Source organism: Ctenocephalides felis, unplaced genomic scaffold, assembly GCF_003426905.1.
Source record: "Ctenocephalides felis isolate EL2017-DRISC unplaced genomic scaffold, ASM342690v1 CF-g0.4_SCAFFOLD_03573, whole genome shotgun sequence".
Classification (NCBI taxonomy): Eukaryota; Metazoa; Arthropoda; class Insecta; order Siphonaptera; family Pulicidae; genus Ctenocephalides; species Ctenocephalides felis.
The window spans coordinates 4,886,055-4,902,410 of record NW_020539727.1 but is presented as its reverse complement, the minus strand read 5'-3'; the positions used below and the strand labels follow the sequence as shown (position 1 = coordinate 4,902,410).

The window sequence follows — 16,356 nt, the reverse complement described above, 5'->3', positions numbered from 1 at the left end:
AAAATGTTATTAATGTTGCGGTGATGTCTTCTGATCTTCAATCTTGATGTGCAAATATCGAATTTAAAACTAAAAAAATCTTTCACTTTTATCTTATTGGTTTCGGCAATAAAATAAACTTCCAATTGAGTTATATATACATTTAGTTTGATTTACTTTTACACAATCTGAATTTAAGCTGAATTTAATTTAATATTTTAACAATGTAGTTTTTCCTTTAAGTTATTTCAAAAACATATAAAATTAATTTAATAAAGAAAGAAACTAAGAATATTTTACATTTATGAGGACAATAATTATAATAAAATATAATTATGTAATGTTGATTGTAGATAAGTGTTGAGTGTTGATTGAAGATTATTTCATTTAACAGTTTAGTTATTTGTTGAGCAAAAATAAATATCTTGTTAAATGTTGATTGCAGGATTTTATTGAATGTTGAGTGTTGATTGCAGACAGCTTCCAAATGTTGAGTGTTGATTGCAGATAAACCTGTTGAAATGTTAATGTTGCTTGCTGTAAAAAAATGCCTTCTGAAAAATAATTAAAATGTTATAATATTTTCCCACTGGATTACTTTCCATTGCCCTCTCACTATATGCACACTATTAAAGCTGGATCAAAAATATTATAAAGTCATATAATTTTAGTTATTAATATTAAATAGAAATATTGATGTTTTTTGATGCATTACAAACCTAAATATAGTGTCAAAAAATTCTTTGAATTCATAGGTAAGACATCTACATCTTAAAAATATAGGCAATATCTGAAATATGTCTTCATTAAATATTAATTTTAACAACGATAGAACTGTTGATGCTGATCTATTCGTAAATTTTCGCATTTCCTCCTAAACAAAAGAAAAATAATCATTATTAACAATATTGCAATGCATTAATTATTAATATATTCAAAGATACTTACATTAGCTCTATTTTTACGACTTTTGAACGTTTGCCACTCTAAAGCTTTCATATCAATAAATACAACTATTTGCGAGATAAAATACATATTAGTAACTGGGATATCAATAGCCTAAAACAGAATTCAATAAATATAGCACAACATAACCAAATATATGAATTTAATTTCTACATACCTGTTCAAGACTATCATTATAAAAATAAAAACACACAATCGATTGGCGTAATCTCTTTCGTAAATCCTTTTCGCTTAAATCTGTTAGTTCAATATAATTATTAATTAATTCAGCGTAGTCTGGTCGCCTGAAATAAAAAATCAATTCAATTAATCAACAATTATGCAGGATAATAGATATATTGTGCCTTTTCGAATATAAGGCTAATAACAATTAATAACTAGTGGGGCGCATGGCATCGTGCCTTAAAGCAAATTGCTGGAACTTCCCGTACCGTAATTAAACATTCGAAGAATAAAAATAATAAGTCAACAAAAATGTCTATGAATAAATATTATAAAAACTAGCATTTTCATTATATGTTCCTTGTAGACAAAATGTGAAAACAGAGATCCTACTTAAAATTAAATACTACTTATCTTATTTAATTTTTAGAATAAGTTAAAAAAAAGTTACCTTAAGAGTATTATTATCAGTAACACATCCTATTAAAAAGTTAAAGATTAATGCTGTATACATGAATTTCAAATTACACAAAGAGTAATTAAGTTTCAAGTGAATAAATGTAAGTTCATAGTTAATAAACAATAAATATAGCATTTTCACTACATAAGTTCAAAGTTAATGAACAATAAATATAACATTTCCACTACAATCCAGAAAAACAGTAATCTAGTTTTCTTGTTTTTTGTTATAAAAAATTGTTACAAAATGAAAATAATATCTATTGGTTTTGTTATCTAAAATGACAGTATTTTTTTTAGTACAATAAAAAATAAATAAAATCATACCTGAGATATTCCATTAGAAATCTGTGAGCTTCATATAAATCCTTTTGCTCCGTAGATCTTGATATCGATCTTAAACACAGCTTTAAAGCGAACTCTTTAGAGGCTGAAAATAAATTCATGTATAAAATATATGATTATATAATTATAATATATAATAATATATAAGAGGAAGAATAAGGGATGTGTTTGTGGTAAATAAATAAATAGATATGAATGTTTACAAAGACATTTGCATTGATATTAATAATGACATGAAAATGTGTCAGAAAAACTACAAATTATAAATGATTCAAAAACACTTATTCAAAACTAACATCGGAGCAAAATTATAGTGTGTATTAGAATTATAGTGAATTAAATTTTTATTCATAAGGTCATTTATTTATTTGCATCTGTTTTCTTTTGAAAATGGATAAATAGATGTAAAAGTTTACGAAGAAAATTGCATCGATTATGCATATTAATAATATATACAAAAATGTGTCAAAAAAACACATCAAAATAAGTGAAATTATAAATGATTGCAGAATTAATTTAATTCATATTAAATAGCGTTCATATTAAAATGTTAGAATCTTTTATAACATTTAAACATTTTATAAAATAAATATTATATTTTGATGGAAAATCCATACATACATTTATATATTCATTTATACAAATAAATAAGTATTCAGAACATTTTTGTTGAAAACAAATGAGCAAGTTTACAAAGTCAATTGCATCTTATCGATATATTTATAATATACTTGAAAATGTACAAATGTAATTATAAATAACTCAAGAACACTTATTCAAAACTCTCATCAAAGTGAAAACAAAAAGTACTAATAGTTTGTTTATAACATAAGTCATTAATTTACTTAGATATGTTATTCTTTCGAAAATAACTCAATCACTTTTTACTAAATGAAATGCGATAGAGCATATTTGTAATGTACATAAAAATGTGTCAGAAAAACTTCAAAATAAATGTAATTATGAATGATTGAAGACTTAATTTAATTTAATTCAAATCAAATTGTGTTCATATTGAAATATTAAAATCTTTCATTATATCTATAAAACATTTTATAAACAGAATATTCAGAAATTAGATGTGAATGAAATGGAGCGCAGGTAAAATATATAATGAACTGCCAATCGATATTAAGAATACCAGTGACGACAATAATTTCAAAAGAAAAATAAAGGAATACTGTAAAGAAATTGAAGATTAAATAGATATTTAAAAATATTTTAATTATAATAAATATTATATTATTGTATAATGAAGTAGACAAATGATATGTATATATAAACTAGTTGGTATTGGTATTTTGAATTGATGCAAGTTACATAAACTTACCGGTATTTGTAAATAATCGACTTAATCAATAAAAAATAAATTAATTTATGAGTAATTAAAAGTATTCGAGTGGATTTATTACACATAATTGAAAACAAACGTACACTTTAACTAGGAGTATTTTCTAAAAGCAAATTTTTAAAAATCAACAATTTTTATAATTGAACCAGTTTCCGTAAGACTTTAATGATTTAGTATGTTTATTAAGACCAAGTACTCTTCCATTATACCAAGTAAACCGTTTAATTTTAATTTTAACAAACATAAAGAAAAAACTACTCTTTTTCTTAAACTTTGATGAGTTTTTAAAATTAAACATGGTGTATATCGCCATAAAAAGTTCCATAAAAATTTTCTTTCAACAGTTAATTACAAGAAAACGGCTCAGTAGATTTTCACCTAAAGTTGATCAGTATCATTCACATCTAATATCTTTCGAACAGTTTTTGATTTTTTTAAATTGATTTGGTAGTATTAAAGGTAAATAAATAAATAGATGTCAAAGTTTAGTAAGTCAAATGCATCGATAAAGCATATTTATAATGCACATAAAAATGTGTCAGAACTTCAAAATAAATGCAATTATAAATGATTAAAGAATTAATTCATATATCAAAGTGTTCATATTGAACTGTTAAAACTTTTCAGTATTTCTATGAAACATTGTCATCTTATAAATTACATTTTTTGAACATTTTTGAAAAACTGAGTTTTAACCTGAGACTCTGGCTTCATTTGATGTCAAATTAGAAAATATTATTTGATCACATCAGTTCACCTTGGACCATTAATATGTCTCCTACTTACTTGGGAAAACATCCGATCTTGTAATTTTGGGAGCCGGGGGCTCCACGGGCTCCTTGTTATTATCTATGTGCCTCCTCATCTTCGCTGCTAAACTTGCACCTTCAATGACCTAGCTTTACCTAACAAAACCTTTTTCACAAATATATGTACCGTCTTCGATGCTTCATAAACGCGACGCATGTTTAATTCGAACTCACTTTTGTCTTGTTATAAACAATCTAGAACAGAATAAAAACGACAAATTAGAATACGTATGTACGAATATAGCACACATCTTTTTTGTTGTCACTCACGACAAAAATGAATTCACTAAAATATTCTTATAAAACACATGCAACGTTTAATGTTTGTATTAATGACATATCAACAAATGGCTTCGACGACGGGTGGTATAAATATGAACACAAATTCTCTTTGTATTGACAATTATAGTAGGGCATTTTAGGAATCATGGAATAACAAGTAAATCAGATAGCCTGAGCCATAGAAAACCAAATTAATAAGAGCGGGATGGGCGACTGTCTCCGAACGCTCTGAACATGGTGCGCGACAATTGCGCGTCTTGCAGCGAAGAACTGCGCGAGAAAATGGCGCCAGATTTAAACGAATGACATCATAGTTTTAACTAGTGGGGCGCATGGTATCGTGTCTTAAGGCAAATTGCTGAATCTTCCCGTACCGTAATTAAACATTCGAAGAATAAAAATAATTAGTCAACAAAAATGGCTATGAATAAATATTATAAAAACTAGAATTTTCATTATTAGTAGACAAAATGTGAAAACTTATTAGATTAGACGACGTTGTTTATATATGTAAATGTAAACTATATATAACCAAAATATATACATATAAACAAAATCTTATTAAGCGGACTTATTTTTCGAATAAATATATTTCATTTCAAATGTATAAATTTTTCGTTCGCGATATATATGCACTGAGTTAACAATTTGAAATAGTTCATGTAGTATCAACTATACAAACATAAAAAGTATTAATTTTTTTTTAAATATTACAGCCGCGCGATTCGAACCCGATCAGTTTTGACTTTCTTATCTAACTAACGCGAACGAAAATCCCAGTGACGCGCCAACTAACTGAGCTATAACGACATGCACAAACACAACTCTATGAGCGGATTGGAATTCTTACACTTTTTGATATGTATCTTCGAAAAGGCTGGACCTGCCATACCAAAATTTCCATCAATTCTTTTTTCGTCAATACAAGTAAAATGTTTTTTGAATCATTCAAATGGGGTACTCCAGTCTCCCAAAAACTGAGTTACCATTTTTGGCACTTTTTGCCCCGTAGCTTCGAAACGGCTGGAATAGCCTTCGCTATCAATAAGTCTCCACATCAATACCAATCAAATGTTTTTTGAATTATTCAAATCGGTTGATTGGTGTTCCAGAAATCGTCGACAAAAATTTGTATCCGCATACACACATACATCAATTTTTTATAAAGTATGCCAAAATATTCAGAAACCTTTGAAACGTTAAGATATACACAAAATTTCATTATCGATTTTGTTGCGATTACTATAACTTCACTAAGTTAAAAATATCCAAGTTGTATAATATCTGGGATTTGGTAATATTTTTTTTTTATATTTCATATATATTTTTAAACATAAATTTTGAAAATACTAGTGGGGCGCATGGCATCTAGCCTTTTTTCAAAATCAGATGTTCATCTTGTCAATACAAGTAAAATGTTTTTTGAATTATTAAAATCGGACGCTCCGTTCTCTTAAAAACTGCGTTACCGTTTTCGGCACTTTTTGCCCCGTATCTTCGGAACGGCTAGACCTGCCTTTGCCAAAAACTAATCAGCACGACTCCTTATCAATATGAATCGAATGTTTTTTGATATATTTAAATCCGTTAATCGGTGTTCCCGAAATCGTCGACGAAAATTTGTATCCGCGCATACACACGCACACACATACATCCATTTTTTCTAAGGTATGCCAAAATGTTCAGAAACCTTTGAAACGTCAAAGTATAAATATCAAAATTTTCATTTTCGATTTTTTTGCGATTACTATAACTTGCCCTACGGAAAGTTAAAAATATTAATAACTTCCCGTAAGGTAAGTCAAAGCAATCGCAAAAAAATCGAAAATGACATCTTTAGGTTTCAAAGATTTCTGAATATTTTATCATACCTTAGAAAAAAACGGATGTATGTGTGTGTGTGCGGATACAAATTTTTGTCGACGATTTCTGGAACACCAATCAACCGATTTGAATAAATCAAAAAACGTTCGATTTGTATTAATGTGGAGACGTACTGATTAGTTTTTGGCGAAAACAGATCTAGCCGTTCCGAAGATACGGGACAAAAAGTGCCAAAAACGGTAACTCAGTTTTTAGGAGAACGGAGTGTCCGATTTTAATAATTCAAAATACATTTTACTTGTATTGACAAGATGAAGAACTGATTAAATTTTTGGAAAGGCAGGTCTAGCGGTTATGAACTCTCAATAAAAATAAGTTAAAAACGTCATTTGGCGGTCAAAAAAGTTTATTGATTTATTGATGTACATATGGTACATCAAATTATCAGATATTTTATAGAGATTTTAATAATGTGTTCACATTTTGAGTAAATTTTTTGGGTTCCGTACCAATTACGATACGGAAAGTTTCAGCAATTTGCCTTAAGGCACGATGCCATGCACCCCACTAGTTTTATCATTTATTTTCAATTATATGCATAATATTGTTAAAAACCACACTTTCAAGAATATTAGTTTTAAATACTCAGCAAGTGACAATTGAATATACATACTTATAAATTTGTAAAAATATCAAAAACAGAATATCAATATAAATTTCAAACTTACCATTTTGAAATGCATCTTATTTCTTTAATCACAAAACAATCACAAACTCACTAATTTTAATCACTAAATATAAATATCACTAAATTATGACTAAAACTTAACTCAATAAAATACTTAATAATTTTTGTATTATATTGTTTTATATAAATATCACTATACTATCACAGAATTAAATGAGTTACTAATATCACTTTTAAGTTAAATCATCACATTTTAATTTAGAAAATAATAAATAAGTCCTGAATTATCCTCACTTTCACTTTCACTCTTTGATGGCTGGTTTAGGACTAACGGTTCGATCAAACTTTATTCCTGATCCTTACACGTAACAGGTATAAAGAGACCCCCATGGGACTTTTATGGTATCAAATTGTTCTATAGTTGGAAGATTTCAATAGATTTTATATAAATGATACATAATTCGAAACAGTAGCAGTAGCACAAAAATAATTTGAAACAGATTCTTTAGAAACTTGTTTGTGAAATTTCCATATTCAGGCTCAGTTTAAACTTTGGCTAATCACATTATATTTTATTACATATTGAAACTAAAAGTGAAAATTACAAATTTAATAACTATAAAATAATAAATGTAATGTTTTTTCTAACTTTCTTTACTTACTTTTTTTTCCTTTTTAATACCATGTTGTTAGTCCTATAATCTAAATATTTAACTTTTGTTATTAGTGTTTTATAATAACACTTTTATTATTTCTTCATTAATTAATAATGAAAAATAATAATACCGTTTTCTAGTAAATTTGGCATTGATTATAGTTTGTCATCATTAATGAACTTCATTATGGAATTTACTAAAAAATTGTTTGACCCAGAATTTGTTTATTTCTTCTCTAAAAGAGCTTAATGGGTAAATTAAAATAATTTATATTTTATCGAATTTTTATTTAGGCATCGTTGGCTGTTGTAAATTAATTTACAGCGCATAAGTTTCACCATTTTCTTAATATCTTCTCTCTAAAAGAGCCTGAGGAGTAAATTAGGGTAATTTATATTTTATTGAATTTTTATTTAGGCATAGTTGGCTATTGTAAATTAAATTTACAGCACATTAAGCTTTACCATTATAATTACTTGTAATTTTGTTATTAAAAACAACTGTAGGTCCAAAAACCTACATCTCCATTCTTCAAGAAATATCTACCTGATCAACTCACCAGGATATTTATTATATTTGAATAACAAATACAAAATATAATTTGGATTGATAAGTACCAGAAAGGCCCAAACAAAGCTTATTACTTAATACTGTAATGATATTATAGAAACTTTAATGTAAAAGTCGTTAGTTCTAAATACAAAAATAGCGAGCAAAATTAAATCACCAATAATGTATGGAGGTATTATTTTTTTATATATATTTCTAATAATTATCCTAGAATTTTTTCCATAGGTATCCTAGAAAATACAAAAAATACTCAAATTGTCATTATTTTTAAATTGATAATCTGCCTTTAAAAAAAAATCTCATTTAAACAGAAAAATCCATATTGTCCATGATCCTGATTAAAATCATACAAATACTTCATTTTTGCCAAATTAAAAATATACAATTTATACTATTTCAGTAATATAAATATCAATTAATATTTTACAATTTATAATATAAGAATATTAAAATTATTATTATTGTTAGCAAAATTGTCGAATTTTATTTTTGTTTTTAGTATTAGATTGAAGATTTAAAACCAACAAAAATATCTTCTTCGAAAGTATACAAAATAAACATAACAAAATATAAAAAATTAATAAAGATCAGAACAAGTACATTTAAACATTTATTTCATAATATATACGAATTCCACATATATTTTTTTATTATTATCACAAATTTGTTATACTAAAATATCATAAATAACATGTAAAGCACATTGTTCATATTACATATATATATAATACACTTATTACATTTTAGTTTCCATAATAATGGTCCCAAATATCAACAATTAAAAATATAATATAGTGTAAAAAGAAATTGGTAAATTTTATCAAATTAAAATAGGTAAAATAGAGAAAACTTTTCTCTCATTTTACGAAGGAATTTCAAAGCTCGTCCTAGAATAAACTTATCATTTGTTTTGGAAAGTATTATAAGATTTAGATATTCAATCATATAATTATATGTGTATAATATTAAGATTAACTTTTTCAAAGTAGTATGAAACATATGCAATAAAGTTATTAATATCAGGTAAAAATTGCGGACGGTATTGCCCATATATTTAAAGTAATGGACAGAGTTTTGTAACCTAGTTGTAAATTGCAGATTTTTTTCCTCAATATTATCACAAACTGAATCGATTATAAAAGAGTTTATATTAATCAGTTGCCGTCTGTTAAGGATAACAATACCCATAAATTATATTTGAAACAATAATCTCTCTATATCAATATATAGAGATCAACAAAATCATATCAAATTTCAAATGATATTATATATATTGTATATTAAAATATATAATATTTATTTGCAAATTTCTGTGCTATATCCCAATCTCGGCTCCATATCAAGCAGTATGATATCAAATTTGAACTTTAATCAATACTTCTCAAATAAAATCTAAGGTAAGATTTGCCTTTTACGGCATTGCTGCAACTTATATGTGCCAAAATCAACATTATAGATATACACATGAAATATATATAGTCTATACATTAACAAAAGTGGTTGACAGTTGAGTTGCCCTCTGGAGAAAATAATTAGATTACACAATTTCACCCATCATGTGTTTGGGGAACATCATGTTATTAAAATTAACATACATTCATTGACTGCTTGTATTTTTTTTACTTTTTCGCTAGCGATATAATCTCATTCTTTAAACAGCTGTAATATATGTCTTGCCTAAAAATTATATCCATTTTAATAATAATAATAGAGAAATAATTTCTAATAAACAAATTTACGTTTAGTACACGGCACAAATGTTTAATTTGTTTTATTATTTTCAAGAAATAGGGAAAATATTTTTCTGATTCAGACATTTTTGGTTAAATCAAGATTTGCACTACGATGTAAATTTAAAATGATTATTTATCTATGCCGATTTCCTTGTTGATCGGTACGCATACAACGTTGATGCCGGTACTTATACAACACGATCTCTATTCACATACATCGACCAGTATTGAAATGATTTTATCGAGAGCGAATTTGTATAGATTTACACCCTAGTCGCGCCTAAAGAAGTTTTACTTTAAAAAAGCAATCTGAATTATTGACAAGATTTGTGGATTCAATCATATTATATAAGATTCTTTTACTAGACGATAGACGATTTTCATTTGAGGTTATTTTTCAGATCTATAACCTCAAGTGAAAATTTGACATCATGCTGCCTGATATCGAGCTCGGCCGAGGTTGGATTCGAACCCGGGAATGGTTTGTGCTAACCCGCGTCTTTACCGATTACGTCACGGCTGGCTCAAGAACAACCCTCTGAAAGTAGATGAAGAAGATGCAATATAGTTATTATTGATAAAAGGACGGTTTTGACTATGGATTAACACTTTACACTCGCGAATGCTGAGATTTATCTGATTAAAAAATCAGTGTTTCAAGATATGATGCAAACTTATTTCTCTATTTTGTTTGAGACAAATTTGATAGAGCAAAAAAATCAAGTTTTGCTTTAAGCTTTAGAAGAGCTTAGAAAGCTCTATAAATATATAAATTGAATATTAGCAATCTAGAAACCTATATATAACGTATCGTTATATATAGAATTCTAGAGTACTGATAATTTGCTTTTCAAAATAAAACTTTTTTAAATCATTTTTTTAATATCATTTTCAAATTTGAATCAAAATTGCTTTTAATTCACTAAATATATCGATATCAATACATCAATATTGATGCTTAGAAAAATCATATATGGACATCGATTTCAAATTTCGAAAATACATCATTCTTCAACATTTTAAGGTTTTTACCAGAAATCAACCCTTTCCACTCGGATGCCGCCACTTCGGCGGCAAAATACGTATTAATTCTGCATTTAGCGAGTGAAAAGGGTTAGACACATATAAAATGACGGCAAGGAATTTCAATCATTGTTCGAAAAGTTATACGATCATATAAAATTGTAAATCAACGGCCAAATCCACAATTAAAAAATACTTCACGTAAGTTTAATGATATTTTAACATTAATATACAATATAATAGCTTAAAATATATAATAAATAGATATTTACAAAAGGGGCAATTATATTTCATATAAACTTTGCTTATTTGTAATCACAGTTGGAAACAAGGCTATAAATATTACATAGAACTCTACTGTACATCAAGAAACTATTTTACAAATGTTATATATATATATATATATATATATATATATATATTTGTTATACATTTATTTAATATATTGTGCAGTTTAATATGTGAAATGCAAAATTTATCTATTAACAATTAAGTATACAGTTTTTCTTTTGAAAAACTCTTTTCACACAAGGAAACTGAATATTTTGAAATTTATTTACTTTAGGTTTGTTATTAACTTTCCGAAGGAGAAGTTCATATTTCGTAGAAAAATCGACTTTTATACATTCCATATTTTTCAGAGCATGCTGAAACGTTTGTCACAAATAAAAGTAAGTATTTGTGTGTGTTTTATGAAATTTATAAGTCATTTGGTAAAATTATTTACAAGCTGTTTAGATTTGGGTGATTTTCGAATGTGAATCCACATTAATTTGCAATCAGCATTATTTGGAAAACGATTTCTTGAAAATTTTCAAAAATTTAAAAACCATCCGAAAGATATCAGTTGAGAATTTTTGTACTACTTAACTGATATTCAAAAACACTTCATTAAGTTTTAAAACAAATTTAAAATAAAACAATTATACGCCAATTGTCCAAAAAATTATCTTGTTTTGCTGAAAATAAGTACATATTAATATTTCATTTTATATTTATAAGTTTTCGTTATTAATTAGAGTATGCTATTCACAAAAAAATAATTTCATTTGCATTTACTGCATAATAGGACCTAATAATACGCGTTTTTGTAATTTTATTATAAATTATTTTTTAATCGACGGATTTTACACATTTGTGTTGCAACTTTGGAATTAGTTTTTAAACAACAGTATACAAATCCAATTTTTTTAAGTATAAGTTGTACTGGTTAAAACAATAAAATTAAACATATTAACCCTTTTATTAAAATCGAAACGGATCACCACTGGGTGACCTTTCAACCTTTTCCCTTATATAATAAAACATTAAAATTACTGAATGTTGTTTATAACGACAGATTGTAATTCATGAAAGTAAATAAAAAAAATATTAACCCTTTTTGCTACCGAGAAGTGACACTGCTATATGGAACAGCAACCCGCCCAGTTAATTTTTTCATCATGATCAATCAGTATTCAAAATAAAAATTACATTTATAAAGAACTAAAGACTATAATAAAAAAAAGGGCTTCTCATTAATTTAACTCTAAACAACTAAATTACTCTACTCTAAAAACTGGGTATAGTATAAAGGCAACACTGTACACACGGTAGTCATGCAGATGTCGTCTATAGACGACGCTCGTAGCAAAAAGGTTAAAAATATTACAAAATGCTTCTTTACCTGATACTTTTATTTCTGACGGATATACTTTGTTATATATATACGTTGTTTACAAGAACTTTACACCATACCTGGCTGAAGTAGGTAAAAGAGACTCTGATTAGATTCAGGTTCCCTTTTATACCCTAAATAACGGTAAATACACTGTGTGCGAATTTTCCTTTTCAGCTTTTCAATGGTTCATACCAGGGTCGAACTAGATGCAGCCATGTAATTGGGAATCGTCTTAAGTGTACAACTAAATAATAATTCTGAATTAAGTAAGTTTGGCTTTAATGTTCAAATTTACATTCAATCAATTATTAAGTTCCCGTAGGGTAAGTTAAAGTAATCGCAAAAAAATTGAAAATGAAAATGTTTATATATCTTTACGTTTCAGAAAAAAATTAATCTTTGTGAAAAAAAAATTTGCTACGGGAAGTTCCAGCAATTTGCCTTAAGGCACGATTCCGTACACGACTAGTTTATATTTAATTTTATTTAGTTAGTAATATTGATACTTATTACATTTTAAAATAAATATTTAGAAGTTGGATTTTTTATTTTTTCACAACCAAAAGAAAGTTCCGTTGAACACAAAAAAGCCCTAACATTTAGTTGTTCCTCAAGAAAATTCTATACCAAATATGAAAAAAATAAATATATATAACATAGAAAACTAAAATTAAATGGAAATTTAAATAAAAATACAAAAACTTTTAACTATTTTGTCAAATTCTACGCGAACGAAGTCGCAGGCGCAGAAAGTTTCTAATAAATAGTAACGTTTGCCTTTGATCATTTTATTCATCATCTTTCAAAAACAAACTGCGAATTCTATGCTCTTGGAATTGTAAATTTCAACCAGTTTCAACCAGTACCAGTCAAACAAATATTTACCAATATTTTGTCATCAGTTGTAGATTTCTTGAAAAAATCCAATAGATTTGTATACTCCGATTCCAATAAATCCAATTCATTTTCCCAATTCAAGTAAGTTTTAACTTGATTTAAATACAATCAAATACATATATAAGTTCAGTGAAATATCAGAATTCACTAAAGTGCTTTTTGTGTCTTGTGATTGAATAGTAATTTTCCTGAAGAAAATTTTACATATCAGTTGTTTGGAGTTCTAATATGAGTGTTGGTTAATATATTTTAGGCCGGATTTTTAACTTAAATTTTATACTTATTGTAATTAAGTATTGTAAGCATTTTTAGAATAATAACTTGATCGATACTAATTCTAAACTAATTTTAAAACTTAAATAATAACTAATTCTGAAACTTTTTCTCTCATTCAGTAGCTATTTGCAAGATTTTACTACAAATAGCTTTTTGACCTAATATGAATACGGTAGGCCGGGCATAAAGATCCAATTTGACTTTGAGCAATTAAATTTTGAAAACCAAACCAATTATATCACTACAAACAACACATGTCAAACAAACAATAATCTGACTATGTTCAGTAACACTCCCATCAATTTATCATTGTAGAAATGTGTTTTTGCTGCTTTCCAAAAATTTGTAACCTGGTCCTTTTTTCCTCTATATGAACCATAGGCAGGGTAAATTGTGACGACTAAACCAATTACATTACGACAAATAACACATATAAAACGACAAACTATCTGACTGTGTTCAGTAAAAACCCCATCTAATTCATCATTGTAAAAATATGGTTTTTTGCTGTTTTTCAAAAATTTGTAACCTGGTCTTTTTTATCTCATAAGCGGGGTAAATTGGGCCGGCCAGGGGGCATACAAGTCCAATGTCTTATTTTAATTTCAAAGGAAAATACAAAATAATAGCTACATTATTCAACCAATGCAAAAAATAAATTTTATGGGTGCATTTTTTACAGAGACAACACTGTAAATAACCTTGATCTGGTATTTTATCAGAAATATTCATCAGCATAGTTGGAATAACTATTTAATTAATTTAACTTTTTTTTAAATTGCTTTATTAAACTCAGTTTACTGTTTTATTTACATTTTCTAATTTTATACAATTTTTATTTTTATTTACTATTTTTTTATTTCTAGCCAGGTAAAATGTTCATTTGGTCCTCTTTACCCCACCCAGGTGTAAGCTTTTATAAAGGTTATATAAAAAAACTGTTGAATCTATCGATACATCTGATAAAACAATTAAATAAAGCATACTTAAAAATTATATTAAGGTCTCGCAAACTAAACAACAGTGCTCACAACCAAAAAAACTAACAATGGAAGAAAATACTTTTGTTATGAATTTTCAGACACTGTCGTTTATATCCCGATAGCAACGTTGCTCGAATTAAGGTGATGGCTGTTTATCTTTTGCCCTCTACTTTCAAATATTGTTGAAAAATTCTTAAGCGGTTTTTGAGATATCGGCGGTGGACATTTTTACCCGAGGACTTTTAAGCCCCGCTCTACCCTAATATAATCAACAAATCGATCACTTAATATTCGAAAATACTTACAATAAGTACGTTGAAAAATACATTAAATGCACATATTAAATCTAATCAAAATACGTCTTGTTTAAAAAACATTTAAAGCTCCACTGTTTTAACAAGGCAACATTGAATAAAATTACACAAAATACTTATTAACTAATTGTCATTTATACAAAAAGAATTATCCTCTATATTATCTTCATCAATGTTACTTAAATATCATAAGTTGTGACAAAATGTCGATTTTATTTATCGTACATTTTACAATTGATATACGTTTCTTATTGATAGATGAAATACCATGTTAGGGCAAAATACATATTTTTTATAAAAACATTTTTTAATATCGACAAAATCTTTATACACCTTACTACTCTCGTGTTAACTTTTTATTCAAAATAAGATAATAGTGCAAGAATGATACTTGAAAAAAAAAACCTTTCCACTCGGATGCCGCCGCTCCCGCAGCAAAATACATACAAATTTCGCAATTCGCGAGTGGAAAGGGTTAAAAATTCGTGGAAATGATTAAGTTGTTCGACGTTGTTGCTGTTGATAACGACCATAGAATGATATATTATACCTACTCTATATGAGAGTATCATATTATGTCAACTTTATAAATAACATTTCTTGTTATCTTTATCAAAATTAAAGCGTATATTTATAAAAGTATATTATTTCAGCAGAAATTCCTGAAGAATTAGACATATCAATCGAATGTCAGCATTCTTTGAACCTATTCAATTTAAAAAAAAAATAAACTCTTTAAATATTTGTTTTAATAACAATAAATCATGGTACTAAAAAGACCACACAATCTTTATATAAACACGTTAATATAAATTGTGTGTAAAAATGTTTTCCTTTATACTATCAAAGATCAGTCGAAAGTTGTATTGTATCAGTTTTCAATAAATTGGTCGATGGTTGTTTTTGGTTAGATAAAAATTTGAATTATTATCTTAGTTAAATTTATATGGATAGTTCAGTAACAATATGGACTGGCATCCACCAATCCATCCAAATGATTTTAGATTCATTAATTTCATATGATTAACGGAAATGATTCTAATAACATCACTTAATGTTTTGACGACATCATTCGATCGTTAATATATTAATTTCTTTTTATATTGCAAGTATTTTAGCAAGAATCCTGGTAGATTATAAAATCTTCAACCTACCAAACTTGCATCTCTTTTAACGTTTAATATTTTCAATCTTGGACTTAACAACTAACCAGTTGGAATATAAATAGTAAATACTAACCAACATAACAACTTGATTCCAATATTCGAATGTTCAACAATTTGTTAAACCTGTTTTTCAATTCCAATATTTTTATTCGCCCAACCCAATACGTCGGTATGAAATTAAATAAATAATCGATATGCATAATAAACTTTCAA

The 16,356-nt window shown here is 27.0% G+C and overlaps 1 protein-coding gene across 1 annotated transcript; it reads right to left on the bottom strand.

The window, feature by feature from the left end:
• Nucleotides 1-281: 281 nt before the first annotated feature.
• LOC113389337 lies at nucleotides 282-4,488 on the bottom strand (the record flags this gene model as incomplete). Its single annotated transcript, XM_026626378.1, is given in 7 exon segments — nucleotides 282-533; nucleotides 699-853; nucleotides 928-1,038; nucleotides 1,103-1,229; nucleotides 1,894-1,996; nucleotides 4,049-4,266; nucleotides 4,342-4,488. Coding segments are annotated over 6 exon segments (827 nt in total), but the record flags the coding sequence as incomplete, so codon positions are not given.
• Nucleotides 4,489-16,356: the final 11,868 nt, after the last annotated feature.